Genomic DNA, 14,517 nt, shown 5'->3' on the forward strand with positions numbered 1-14,517 from the left:
TATCCCATCAGTCCATATATTTGGGTTTCTAAAGGTAATTGTCTCTCCTTATCTCCTAGGATAAGTAGAAGTCAGAAGTTACTAAATAATAGCAGACATTTAGACAGACTGTGGGGTGGTTGAAATTTAAGCACAGAGGCTTATCACATTCATCTTAGGCTTCCCTGATAGCTCAGTTGGTTAAAGGATGTGCCTGCAATGCAGGAGACCTGGGTTCTATCCCTGGGTTGGGAAGATCCCCTAGAGAAGGGAAAGGCTACCCACTCCAGTATTCTGGCCTGAGAATTCCATGGGGTCACAAAGAGTCGGAGATGACTGAGCGACTTTACTTTCAAGCACAGAAGCTTATCACATCTATCTTACTAGGAGTCCAAATCAGGACTGGAAAGCCCAAACTAGTATTGCCACAGAGGGGCACAGAGACTGTATTTGTCTTCTTTCTCTCTAATGTAGCATAATGTCAAACCCAGGTGAAAAGCCAACTCAAGGGAATTTTGACATTAGAACCCCAGATAGTACATTCTAAGAATGGAATTATGATTGTTGGGATATGTGCTTCAGAGAGTCTCCTAGGTCTACATTTGACCTCTAACCTGAGGTTTCATGTCTGTCTATTATGCTTTATTTTGTGAAGAACCTTTCTGTTGAAAGGTTACTAAACCTAGTCTAACGAGGATCCATTATCTAAAATTTCTCTCCTGTGTCCCTGCCATGTATAACATTATATTTATGCAAATTACTTAGGGATTACTGGTGATTTGGCAGAAATGGGATCTTGAGGAAGCTCCACAAAAACGATAGTATATAGTGGATGACAGGGAAAAGCAGCAGCATTAAGCAGTGTAGGAAGGTTTGTTGCATTAGGTAAACTTACTGTTTTAGGAATTGAGGTACCTAGATTCATAGTGTATGTATTTATTTGGGAATGGTGTTTGTAATCAGTATTTAGAAAGATGGAAATTTTATTTTATTAAAGAGAGCCATCAGGGTTGTAGCAGGGTCACCTCAAGGGATCAAGAAAGGTGTTCACACTTTCCATCTATGGACAGATGTAGAAAATATGGTATATGTATACATTGGAATATTATTCAGCTTTTAAAAAGGTAGTTCAGATACATTCAACAGCATGGATGAACCTTGAAGACATGAAATAAGAAGCCTGTAACAAAAAGGCAGATACTATATGATTCCACTCATATGAAGTATGTGGAGTAGTTAAATTCATAGAGAAACAAAGCAGAGTGGTGGTTGCCAGGAGCTGGGGAAAGGGAAGTGAGGAGTCACTGTTCACTGTGTATAGAGTTTCAGTTTGGGAAAATGAGAAAGTTCTTGAGATGGCTAGTGGTGGTGGTGCTTGTGCAGCAGTGTGAATGTACTTCATACTATTGAACTGTACATTTAAAAGTGGTTAGCTGGTAAGTTTCATGTTATGTATATTACCTAAACTTAAAAATAGTTTTAAAAAACTTTATTTACAAAATATACATAACTTTTCTGTCTGATGTAATTATTAACTCAGTTTATTCCAAGTTCTAAAATGTGATTGACAGCCTCTAATCACCAAATAGTTTGTTCTGTTACAGTAACTTGGAACAGAAAGTGTAGCCTTCATCTCCAGATTGATGCTTCTTGACCTCCATTTCGTAACACTCCAGTATCTCCAGCTATTTCAAGGAATATCATCTTTATTTATTTTTATTTTATTTTATTTTTTAACTTTACAATATTGTATTAGTTTTGCCATATATCAAAATGAATCCGCCACAGGTATAAAGTACATGCTATACTGTACCTTTTGCCACGTGTAGAAGAGCTTCACTTGTTATTGAGATCAAAATGCCCTTTAAAGGTATTCATGAGTAAGGAGACCTTGAAGCTCAAGTGACCCATTCACTTTATTGCCAGAATGCTCTGACCTGTTTTTATGGGTGGCTTATGGTATAGAGAGTTATCGTTCTTTAGGCAAGTTAATTATTTCAAGTAATAATGCTTCAATAATATTAAACTCTCTAAGAGAGTCTCTACAATACTACTAAACTGTCTAAGAAAAAATTTAGGTGGTGTTTCCTGACATCGATGTGTTAAATGAGTTTTACAATTTCCCAAATTGGAATTAAATACATAGAGATTTAACATTTTATATTTGCTAATTTTTAGGTGTTGCCAATACTTTATTTTTTTCCCTTCAACTGTAAAATTCTTTATAAAGATAACTCTCCCCTAGCCTCTTTCTTTTGATAATCATGGTGTGGAAATTGTTTTTTTACTTTAAAGAAAAAATGTATTGGAAATATTTTATCATGCCTTAATGTGAATGATTGAACTTGTACTTACACATAACATTATCAGGTAAAAGATGACTTTTTCCCGTATGTTTTATATGGGTTGTATAAATTGCTTCAGCTTTTTGTGTGATTATTTAAAGGACTTCTGTCTTTTCCTGCATGTGTTAACATAGCCAATTATTTATAGGCAAAAATCAAGAGAAACTCCTTTGTCATATAATGTATAGTAAAGTTTTTCTCCATCTCTTTTTAGGATATTTTCTTTTCTGGATGTTGTTACCTTGTGTCGCTGTGCTCAGGTCTCCAGGGTAAGAGTGGCTGACATGATTAGAAGAGGATTCCTTGCTGACATTAATGATAATCAGCTTCTGTAGCAGACGAACCATTTCCTTCAGATGGTAGTTGTGTGTTATGTTTCCAAGGATGTTGTTGCACCCATGGCATACCTAAACCCATGTTAATTCTGCAGTGGAATTCTACTATATATATTGTTGCTAACTTTAGTTTTTTGAAACTCTTGACTATTTCTATAATACATGCAGAGGAAGCATCTTCAAGGAAAAAGCATATTAAACGTGCAAAGTAAAAAGATTAGACTTTACTTGGAACTGTAATAATACAGTGTTTCATTATGTTTTCCTACTTCATTTTATGTATATACATGGAAAGCTTTTGATATCTCCTGGTATTTTTTTCTCAAAAGGTTATAACTAGAATTTAATTTTTAAGAAATTACAGCACAAACCAAATTCCTTTCTCAAAGTCAGTTTTTGCATTACTCTTACTTACAAACTTTTGACAACTGACATTACTGTGACAAAACAGTGAAATATCATAATCCTATTGTTGCCAGTAATACTAAGAATAGAGTCTCTGTTGTGGGAAAATTATATTATGAACCATTCCTAGTCTCTTTTGTAATATAGATATATAATATTTAATAACATGAGTGAATACATATATTTACCACCTTTTTATAAAATAGACAATGGCTTTTTGATTGTTCAACAAATATTTGTTGAGAACCTTACTATGTGCCAGGTATAGTTGTAGGTGCTGAATATGTAATATGGTTGGTTATATCAGAGTATTTATCTTTGTAAAGACAGGTTTTCCTTAAAGTTTCCAACACTGATTTCCTCAGGAAAAAAAAAAAAGCACAAAACTTAGCATAGAAAATTCACGTTATCTTGCTAACGTTAATATAATTTCTACATCCTAAAAGCCATACTGAAACTGTATCAGCTATTTAGGAAACAGTCAGTCATATTTTGATGATTTCTATTCATTACATTTCTGTTCCTGGTGCCTGAGTCGTTGCTCTAGTCATAGCTGGTACAAATGAGTTGGGGTTTCTTTTCTGTCTACATTTGAAGCTGAGGTCATCACTGAGAAACAAAATGCCCAGACTGGTGTCTAAACCTGTTCAGTAGCAGAGTCTCATCTCAAGAGTGTTGATTTGAGTGAGTTTTAGTTGTTGTTTTCATGTTCAGGTTCTTCTTCCTTCTTAATGTGTTTTAACTTAAAAGGAAGCACAATGCCAGTCTTTGTTAAATCTGTACAGTTGGTTCATCAGTAGTTAGCCTGTTACTCTCTGCACTTGAAGTATTTTGTTAATGTGCTTTTAAAAAAAAAACTCTGGAGAGAAACCTGTCATTCCTAATTTTAGTCTCAGTTTAGCATGTTTCCTGCTTGCTGGAAAAAGTAGTGTGAGGAAATGAGAAATATCAAGCCGAACCAGAGGTATATTTAGCCTATGAATCTAGTGAACACATGATCTTTACAAGTTCTTGTCTTCCATGGAGCCATTTAAGAACCCATTGGGGGCGTCCCTCGTGGATCAGTGATAAAGAATCCGCCTGCCAGTGCAGGAGACATGGGTTTGATCCCTGATCCAGGAAGAGCCCACATGCCACAGAACAACTAAGCCTGTGCACCGCAACTGCTGAGCTTGTGCTCTAGAGCCCGGGAAGCACAACTATTGAATCCTGTATGCCCTAGAGACTGTACTCTGCAACAGGAGAAGCCACCACAATGAGAAGCCCGCACACTGCAACTTAAAAGTAGCCCCTGCTTGCAGCAACTAGGGAAAAGCCCACACAGCAACGAACACCCAGCACAGCTAATGAAAGATAGATAAAATGTTTTAAAAGAAGAAAGGAGGAAAAAAAAATTAGAAAAATATGAAGCCACAAAATGAAACGTAACATTGAAATCCTAAGAGAACCTTAAAGATTTCTAGAATAATAACTTTGTTTTCTCCTATACCCCTGGCATATGTCTTGCTGGTTGTATGACAGTTACCTGGGACTTAAAAGTGTGCCTGCAGTTTCCTTTTTACAATTTCAGTGTTTCGAATCTGTGTTTTGAATTGTTGTAAAAGGAGATGATATTCTCAGTTTATGAATTAACAGGATTAAGACTTTGCATACACTTTAAATTTAATAAGGAAAACTTTTAAAGGCTTTCTGATTAAAATACAATGCAGAATGATCCATAGCAAGTTAACACTGTAGAGTCATTTTTCACCTTATCCTGAAAAGTTGAAAAGCCTTCTTGCCTCTCTTTAGCTAATTAAAGAAATGTATTAAAAAAAAAAAAAAAAAAGAAATGTATTACCATTGAACTGAGTTGAAAGGAAAGATAACCAATTGGAAAACATGCCTGAGTGAGCTCGTTGGTAATGAGGAAAGCATTAAAGTCTCTGTCACGTATATAGAGAAATGATAGTGTCTTTTGTAAATCCCAGGTCACAGTTTCAGATCCAAACAAGCGATGCTATGGATTAGCATATTTTTATCAAACATGATATATGTATTGAACACAGTACATTCAGAGTCCATCTTCTTTTTTTGGTTTCTTCCTCACCTTGTTCCTGGAGTAACAGACTCGCTTTTCACCAATTGGATCGTCTCATTTTGAAATTAGAAATTCCAGTTAGAAAACAGTCTATGACTATGGTACTTATTACAACCTGTCCTTTCCCCAGCCCCCTAATGTAAGATCTTCCACAGCTGCTAATTTCTGTACCCACTCATTTATGAGATAATCTACTTAGAGAATAAAACATGAATCAGAAATGAGACTCACCTTTTGGGAGTTAATGATGGGTGTGCTGAGACATTTTTTTGGACAATTTCAATCATTATTAGGTTGATTTTTGAACTTGGACTTCACTGGCTTTTTCCCTTTATTTCAGCTTCTCATTTTGTGTCTTTTTCTTCAAAATAGGCCTGGAATGTTCTAGCTTTGGATGGCAGTAACTGGCAGCGAATTGACCTGTTTGATTTCCAGAGGGATATTGAGGTATAATTATGTGGTGTGTGGCCCCATTTCTCTTGTTAGAATGTAATTACAGTATGGAACAAATTAGCCTCAGCTATATAAATCTCCTTTCCCTGGAGAGAGAAACCATTAATTTCAGTGCATCCGAATTTCATGAGAGCCTGCAGTGTTCCCCAAGAACTTGATCAGCTTTTGAGAATAAGCAAAATTATTTTACTGAAATAATAGTAAATTATTTATTACTAAGTTTTTGTTTTTATTTTTGTTGTAGAAATATGGACCTGTGTTTGCTCTTTTTAGGAAGTCTTTTTATATCTGTTTATGGAAAAATAAGTGGAGTTAAGAACTTACTGAGGCATAATATTTGCATAAATTCTTCTTGATGAGCATTTTGGGTTCTAGGAGAGCCTACAGATAAGTTTTTCTTTCATTCTCCAGAAAAATGTATTGGATTACTTTTGCTGTGGAAAGATTTTTTTTTTCCCTTCTCATTTCTCTCTCATATTTCAGCCTTAGTATTGCCTGTTTTCTCAAATGGAGAATGGCTTAAGCTTATGTTATTTTAACCTGAATTTTAACTCTGTGGTCCTTGGTTCTCTCATCTGGAGAGTGCAAATCATAGCTTCCTCACTGTGTTACAAGGATTAAGTAAGATTTAGGTTTAGATTTTTTTCAACTGGGTTGGGTTTTTGTTTTTGTTTTTAACATATTAATGGAGCTTAGTTGTCTTGAGGATTCATGTAAGAAGTTTAAAAAACCTTACATGAACTTTCCATTATCTTCAGAAAGTATCATCAACATGGTGGGTTTTTGTTTTTCCCAGTTCTTTTTATCTTCATGGATGTAAATGTGTAAAGCAACATAACCCACAAAATCATTCAGTAAGCTTTTGTTAAGTGTTCATTGAGTCTCTGCTGTATTTAGAGTGCTATAGTAAATGTACCGAAACAATAATACAGTGACATAAAAGAACTACAGAGCACCATTTCCTCAAATACAAAGTATCTTAAAGATGAACAAAATAAATAACAATGTAGAGTTTAGGCATATTTTAAATAGACCAAGAAAGCTGATTTGATTTAATTAGGTTGTTTAAACGAGTTAGAAGCATTTTAATAATGAGAATATGTTCTTTTCAAGATTTGGTGGCTTATCTTTTTGTATACCTATCTTCTCTATTTTACAGGGCCGGGTAGTGGAGAATATTTCAAAAAGGTGTGGGGGCTTTTTACGAAAGTTAAGTCTTCGTGGGTGTCTTGGAGTAGGAGACAATGCTTTAAGGTAAAAACATAACTACCCATTAACTGATCTTACTGACTGAAGTAAAGAACAACATGAGACACAGCAGCATCTCACCCAGAAAAGGCTGGGATAGTTTTCATATTCTTAAGCTGTTCTGAACCCAGATACACATTCATTGCTTATCATACCAGTATCCAGTAGTGGGATGTGTGGTTTTGGGAATAAAACAAGAACATGTGCTCCCCCACAAAAACCAGCTTCCCCATATTATAAATGGTTCATTTGGAGCCTTGAGTAAAGTTTGTCTGTTTAATTCAAGCTCGGATAATTTTAACTTTGGTTGACAAAAAGATTGATGTTTAAAAGTTTATGGTTGAAAATTAATTTATTCGTAACTTAATGACTTTTTGTACTAATATCCAGGTTTGCCGTTTTGTATCTTCTATTATTTTTTTAATGCTGAGAATTGTGCACATTTTGCCTCAGACCCTTTACTTTGTTTCTTTCCTATAAAGAACCTTTGCACAAAACTGTAGGAACATTGAAGTGCTGAATCTCAATGGGTGTACAAAGACTACAGATGCGTAAGTATTTTATATTTTAGAAGGGTAAGTCATAGCCCATTATGTCCTGCCTGTACTAGCTTTTAATGCAGGCTGCTAAATATATTTAGTAAATTTCATTTTGGTTTCATAGAGAAATGATGTTTCAAGAAAGAGAAAGCAACTTTAGAAGTTAGAAATGGAACAAGAAGCTTATTTTGGAATTTGGCTCAAATTCTGCCTCAAAATTTAAAATAAAACTTAAGTTACTTGATATTATTTAGTAATATTGCTAGTTTTGTTTTCTCTATACCCCCACTCTTTTATCTTATTCATTTTATCTTTTTGTGAAAAATTCCTAAACAGTGTAAATATGCATTTCTTTTTTTGCACTGAGTCTTCGTCGCTTTTGAGCAACCTTTCTCTAGTTGTGGCAAGTGGGGGATACTCTTTGTTATGGTGTGGGGATTTCTCATTGTGGTGGCCTCTCGTTGCAGAGCACAGGCTCTGGGCACGGGCTTCAGTAGTTGCAGCATGCAGGCTTGAGGGCTCTGGAGTGAAGGCTCGCTAGTTGTGGCACACGAGTTTAGTAGCTCTGCAACATGTGGAATCTTCTCAGGCCAGGGATGGAACTCGTGTCCCCCGCATTGGCAGGAGGATTCTTACCTACTGCTCCACCAGGGAAGTCCCAACATGCATTACTACAATAAGCATTTCTGAAAAACAAAAGCTTTTAACATAAGCACATTAAATTCATAAATCTAAATATCTTAAAATCATCAAATAACCACAGGTTAATGTTCAGAATTTTGCATGTTCTAGTGACTTTAGCAGTATATTAAATATAGTTTAAAAGAAAAAAGATACAGACTTCAAAAATCAAGAGTGGAGACCTCTGTTTCTGATAACAACAGTCACTGCCCTCCTGCTATAAACAGCTCTAAAACTGTACAAAACATAGAAAGCAAGCAGTCTGAAATGTTGGACAACATGCAGAGCAGAACTGAGAAACAAATGAGGTGAGCCTTATGATTGTCGTGGCTTTCTGCTTGGTGGCATTTTTGAGATAATGGTACAGGAGAAGGAATGCAAGCAGGGCACAAAGTTCTGTCTGATTTGAAGAGAAAGATCAAAGTTCTGGGAGACCAGGATGACCAAATAGGTGTCTGGAAAGAGGGAAGCTGACTCAAAAAAAGACTACAGAAATCTTCATAAATTTGGCTGAAGAGTAAACTATATATGCACATATTGAGACCCCACAAAGCTGGGCAAAGAATAACTAAAATGGAAAGAACAATTGCTGGGAAACTGAACTGAAGAAGAATTGCCAGAACTTAAATAAGGCAGCCATAAAGAAGGCTGAGCACCGAAAAATTGATGCTTTTGAACTGTGGTGTTGGAGAAGACTCTTGAGAGTCCCTTGGACTGCAAGGAGATCAAACCTGTCAATCCTAAAGAAAATCAGTCCTGAATATTCATTGGAAGGACTGATGCTGAAGTTGAAGCTCCAGTACTTTGGCCACCTGATGTGAAGAGCTGACTCATTAGAAAAGACCCTGATGCTGGGAAAGATTGAAGGCAGGAGGAGAAGGGGACGACAGAGGATGAAATGGTTGGATGGTATCACCAACTCAATGGACATGAGTTTGAGCAAGCTCTGGGAGACGGTGAATGACAGGGAAGCCTGACATGCTGCAGTTCATGGGGTCACAAAGAGTCGGACATGACTGAGCAACTGAACAGCAACAGTATTGATAGGTCTATGATATTTATAGGAGTAATATATAAAATATGTTAGAACATGTGAAAATAATAGCACAAAGGAGAGAGAACAGAACCATTACATATTGGAGTAAAATGCTAATGTTTTTGTGAGAATTAAGTTACTGTTCTGAAATAGATTGTGGTAAATTAAGATACATATTGTATTCTATGAGCAAACTATAAGAAAATAACTCAGGGAAAAGGTAAAAAAATCAACAGGAATTGAAACAGTACACCTGATACAAGAAAACAGTAAAGGAGAGATAGAAAAACAAACTTAAGGAAAGCATGAAACAAACAGAAAAAGAATGGGAGAAAAAATGCAACCATATCAATAATTTTACTGGGACTTCCTTGGTGGTCCAGTGACTAAGACTCCATGCTTTCAATGCAGGGGTTGCTGATTGCATCCCTGGTCAGGGAGCTGAGATTCTACATGCCATGCAGCATATTTCCACCCTTCCACAAAAAAAAAAAAAAAAAAAGATTAAAAAACCAACAATTTTTATTAAATGTGGACAGACTGAACACTTCACCCAGAAGACAAACTGTCAGTATGGATTAAAAAACAAGACCCAGCTTGTGCTGTCTATAAGAGACAAGCTTTAGATTGAAATACACAAATAGGTTCAAAGTAAACAGATGGAAAAATGCATACTGTGCAGATAGAACACTCCACCCAATGATTACAGAATAAACATTCTTTAGATACATACTTGGAACATTCTCTAGGATAGAGCATAGATTGGGCTACTAAATAAGTCTTAATTTAAGAAGATTAAAATCATTCAAAATATATTCTTTGACCAGAACTAGAAAATTAAACTAGAGATTCTCAACAGAATCTTTGGAAATTCAGCATCATGCTTCTATGTAATTTTGAACTGAATGAAAATGAAAAGCTACCACCATTAATGTGATGTGGCCAAGATAGTAATATAGCTCTGCAATCCTGTGTCACAAAAGAGAAAAGAGAGAAAGCTCTTATCAGTAACAGCCTTCAACATTGAGAAATTAGAAAAGGACTTCCCTGGTGATCCACTGGTTAAGAATCTGCCTGCCAATGCAGGGGATGAGGGTTTGATCCCTGGTCCGTGAAGATTCCACCTACCGCAGACTAACTAAGCCCGTGCGCTGCAACTACTGAAGCCTGTTCACACTAGAGCCCATACTCCACAAGGGACACCACAGCAGTGAGAAGCCGGCACACCACAGCGAAGAGTAGCCCCTGCTTGCCCAGTTAAAGGAAGCCCACATGCAGCAACGAAGACCCATCACAGCCAAAAATAAATACATAAAGTTTTTTTTAAAACTTAGCAAAAAGAAGAGCAAAGCCCAAAGCAAGCAGAAGGAAAAAATAAAGATTAGAATGGATATCAGTGAAACAGGAAACAAAAACAGTAACAAAATCAGTAATCATTGAAAAAAGTTTTTTTAATTGATAAACCTAGACTAAGAAAATAAGAGGGTAGACTCAAATTGTCAAAAGCAGACAAGATGAAATGTTTGTCAGGTAGTATCATAAATACATTTAATCAGACAACCTAGGTGAGATGGACCAACTCCTGGGAAGGTACAGATTAACATTCTGAATAAATCTATAGAAGTAAATACAACAATTCAAAATTGTCCCACAAAAAGAAAAGCACAGGCCCATATGACTTCACTGGTGAGTCCATCAAAAGAAGGAAGAATACTAATACTCAAACTCACTCATAAAGTAAAAGAGGAATAATTCATAACTTGTCCTGTGTGGCCAGTATTTTTCTGATACCAAAGCCAAGCAAAAACATCACAATAAAAGGAAGTCTACTATATTCCTCAGACACAGAGATGGAGAAATACTTAATAAAATATTAGCAAACTGAATCCAGCAACATATAAAAGGGTTGGGTCTTATCTAAGTGGGATTTATCCCAGAAATACGTGTGGTTTAACATCTGAAAATCAATTAATGTAATTTTCCATAATATTAGAATAAAGCAGAGAACAACAAACTTTTCTGTATAGGGCTGGATAAGGAAATATTTTAGGCTTTGTTGGCCTTGTAGTCTCTGTCAGTGTCAACTCTGCCAGTGTTTTACAAAGTGGCCACAGATAGTACATTAACAAATGAACATGGCTGTGCTCCAACAAAACTTTATCGCATGTTGCTGAGACATAGTTTAATGTCACATGTCACAAAATAGTATCTTCTTTTGACTTTCTTTCAACCATTTAAAAATACCAAAACCATTCTTGACTTCCTGGACATACAAAAATAAGCAGCTGCTGAGATTTACTGTCCTCTGGAATGAATAAAGGACAAAAACCACAGGATCATTTTCATTGTGATGGGCAGCTTCTAAACTGGCCCCCAAATAATCACTGCCTCTTCCTGTTTGCACTTTTGTGTAATCTTCTCCCCTTGAGTGTACACTGGACATAGTGTCTCATTTTCTAACAATAGAATACTGCAAAAGAGATTGTGTATCACTTTGGAGATTAGGTTCCAAAAAGACTGTGTCTTCTATCTTGCTCTACTTTCTTCTCCAGCTCTGGAAGCATTCTGCCCTCTTGTGAGTAGCTCTGTGAAGAAGCCCATGTGGCAAGAAACTGAGGTCTCTGGCCAACAGCCAGCAAGAACTTAAATTCTATCAAAAACCAAATGGGGAAGCTTGGAATTGGGTCATCTTAAGTCTGCCAACCTCCACTTAACCTAAATGAGTTTGGAAGAGAATCAGTATCTAGCGACCTTTGAGATGGTTCCAGCTGTGGCTAGTATACCTTGATGGTAGCCTTGTGAGAGATCCTGAGTCCAAGTCACCCTGCTGTGCTACCTGTGCACATATTCCTGACTCATGAAAACTGAGATAATAAATAATTATTATTTTAAGCTGCTCGGTTTTAAGGTAATTTGCTATGCAATAGTAGAACTAACTGATGCTTCATTAGATGCAGTAAAAGCACATAACAAACTCTTAACACTCATTTATGAATCTCCTGGTGGTTCAAATGGTTAGGACTCAGTGCTTTCACTGCTGGGACGCAGGTTCAGTCCCTCATTGGGGAACTAAGATCCTGCAAGTTGAGTGGCACCGCCAGAAAAAAAGCAACAAAGAATAGAAAGGAGTTTCCTTAGTATGATCAAAAGCTTCCATGAAAAACCTACTGAGAATAAGAAATACCAGATTTCTACACTGAAAAGCATTAAATTATATATCAAGAATATATAGAGAAAGCAGAAGATACTAAGAGATGGCAAGAATACACAGAAGAACTATACAAAAAAGATCTTCATGACCCAGATAACCACGATGGTATGATCACTCACCTAGAGCCAGACATCCTGGAATGTGAAGTCAAGTGGGCCTTAGGAAGCATCACTACGAACAAAGCTAGTGGAAGTGATGGGATTCCAATTGAGCTATTTCAAATCCCAAAAGATGATGCTGTGAAAGTTAATATGCCAGCAAATCTGGAAAACTCAGCAGTGGCCACAGGACTGGAAAAGGTCAGTTTTCATTCCAGCCCCAAAGAGAGGCAGTGCCAAAGAATGCTCAAACTACCACACAATTGCACTCATCTCACACACTGGTAAAGTAATGCTCAAAATTCTCCAAGCCAGGTTTCAACAGTACATGAACCATAAACTTCCAGATGTTCAAGCTGGATTTAGAAAAGGCAGAGGAACCAGAGATCCATTGGGTTATTGAAAAAGCAAGAGAATTCCAAAAAAACACACATCTATTTCTGCTTTATTGACTATGCCAAAGCCTTTGACTGTGTGGGTCACCACAAACTGTGGAAAATTCTGAAAGAGTTGGGAATACCAGGTAACCTGACCTGCCTCTTGAGAAACCTGTATGCAGGTCAGGAAGCAACAGTTAGAACTGGACATGAAACAGCAGACTTGTTCCAAATTGGGAAAGGAGTATGTCAAGCCTGTATATTGTCACCCTTCTTATTTAACTTATATGCAGAGTACATTATGAGAAACGCTGGGCTGGATGAAGCACAAGCTGGAATCAAGATTGCTGAGAGAAATATCAATAACCTCAGATAGCGGATGACACCACCCTTATGGCAAAAAGCAAAGAAGAACTAAAGAGCCTCTTGGTAAAAGTGAAAGAAGAGAGTGAAAAAGTTGACTTAAAGCTCAACGTTCAGAACACCAAGATCATGGCACCTGGTCCCATCACTTCGTGGCAAATATTTGGGGAAACAGTGGAAACAGCGGCAGACTTTATTTTTGGGGGCTCCAGAATCACTGCATATGGTGACTGCAGCCATGAAATTAAAAGATGCTTACTCCTTGGGAGAAAAGTTATGACCAACCTAGACAGCAAATTAAAAAGCAGAGATATTACTTTGCTAACAAAGGTCTGTCTAGTCAAGGCTATGGTTTTTCCACTAGTCATGTATGATGTGAGAGTTGGGACTATAAAGAAAGCTGAGCACCGAAGAATTGATGCTTTTGAACTGTGGTGTTGGAGAAGACTGTTGAGAGTCCTTTGGACTGCAAGGAGATCCAACCAGTCCATCCTAAAGGAGATCAGTCCTGGGTGTTCGTTGGAAGGACTGATGCTGAAGCTGAAACTCCAATACTTAGGCCACCTGATGTGAAGAAGTGACACGTTTGAAAAGACCCTGATGCTGGGAAAGATTGAGGGCAGGAGGAGAAGGGAACGACAGAGGATGAGATGGTTGGATGGCATCACTCACTCAAGGGACATGAGTTTGAGTAAGCTCAGGGAGTTGGTGATGGACAGGGAGGCCTGGAGTGCTGCATCCATGGAATCACAAAGAGTCAGACACTGAGCAACTGAACTGAACTGAACTGAACTGATACAGAAAACATTCTTACAGTCAATAATAACAAGACAATCCAATTAAAAATAGGCCTGACCTTCCGGGGCGGATGTCACCATGGCGGCGGCCTTGGCTCGGCTCGGGCTCCGCTCGGTCAAGCAGGTTCGGGTTCAGTCTTGCCCCTTCCAGAAGAACGTGGAATCGACAATTTCCTTCCTCCAGGCGGTGAGCAGCGAGAAGTTCGCTCCACGAACCTCAACTGCTCAGTGATTGCGGACGTGAGGCATGACAGCTCCGAGCCTTGCGTGGACGTGCTGCTGTTCGGAGATGGGCATCGCTTGATTATGCGCGGCGCTCACCTGACCGCCCAGGAAGTGCTCACTGCTTTCGCCTCCCACATCCAGGCCAGGGGCGTGGCGGCGAGCAGGGACAAGCCTAGCGCCAGTACCGGGCACTGACAGCACAAAAGAGACCAGTCAACAGATTTTAACCCAAGACTGCTAAGGACACTTATTTAAGAAGAACTTAATTACTTATATCACTATCTGGAGGGCCACAGAATGCCAAAAAAAAGAAGAGGCCTGTGACTACAAACCTAACCAGTGTTT

General features: G+C 37.7%; 1 protein-coding gene and 1 pseudogene across 10 annotated transcripts in view; both read left to right on the plus strand.

Moving 5' to 3' along the window:
* The window catches only part of FBXL20 (F-box and leucine rich repeat protein 20), a 101,125-nt gene that overhangs the window by 69,630 nt on the left and 16,978 nt on the right, over window positions 1-14,517 (plus strand). For 9 of the 10 annotated variants that reach the window (XR_015147645.1, XR_015147643.1, XR_015147642.1 and 6 more), the window contains 4 exons: window positions 2,539-2,593; window positions 5,517-5,591; window positions 6,757-6,851; window positions 7,328-7,396. Coding sequence is in view for 2 of the 10 variants with exons in the window: in XM_086357903.1 (XP_086214029.1) it covers window positions 2,539-2,593; window positions 5,517-5,591; window positions 6,757-6,851; window positions 7,328-7,396 (294 nt within the window). In the remaining 8 variants the exon portion in view is untranslated. The remainder of the gene's footprint in view (window positions 1-2,538; window positions 2,594-5,516; window positions 5,592-6,756; window positions 6,852-7,327; window positions 7,397-14,517) is intronic. The other variant, XM_086357907.1, reaches the window with a different exon arrangement.
* Window positions 13,877-14,498, plus strand: LOC147351724 (large ribosomal subunit protein mL53 pseudogene; annotated as a pseudogene).

This window comes from Bos grunniens, chromosome 19 (genome assembly GCF_055505025.1).
Source record: "Bos grunniens cultivar Pamir isolate PY7600 chromosome 19, Bosgru_T2T1.0, whole genome shotgun sequence".
In the NCBI taxonomy this organism is placed as follows: Eukaryota; Metazoa; Chordata; class Mammalia; order Artiodactyla; family Bovidae; genus Bos; species Bos grunniens.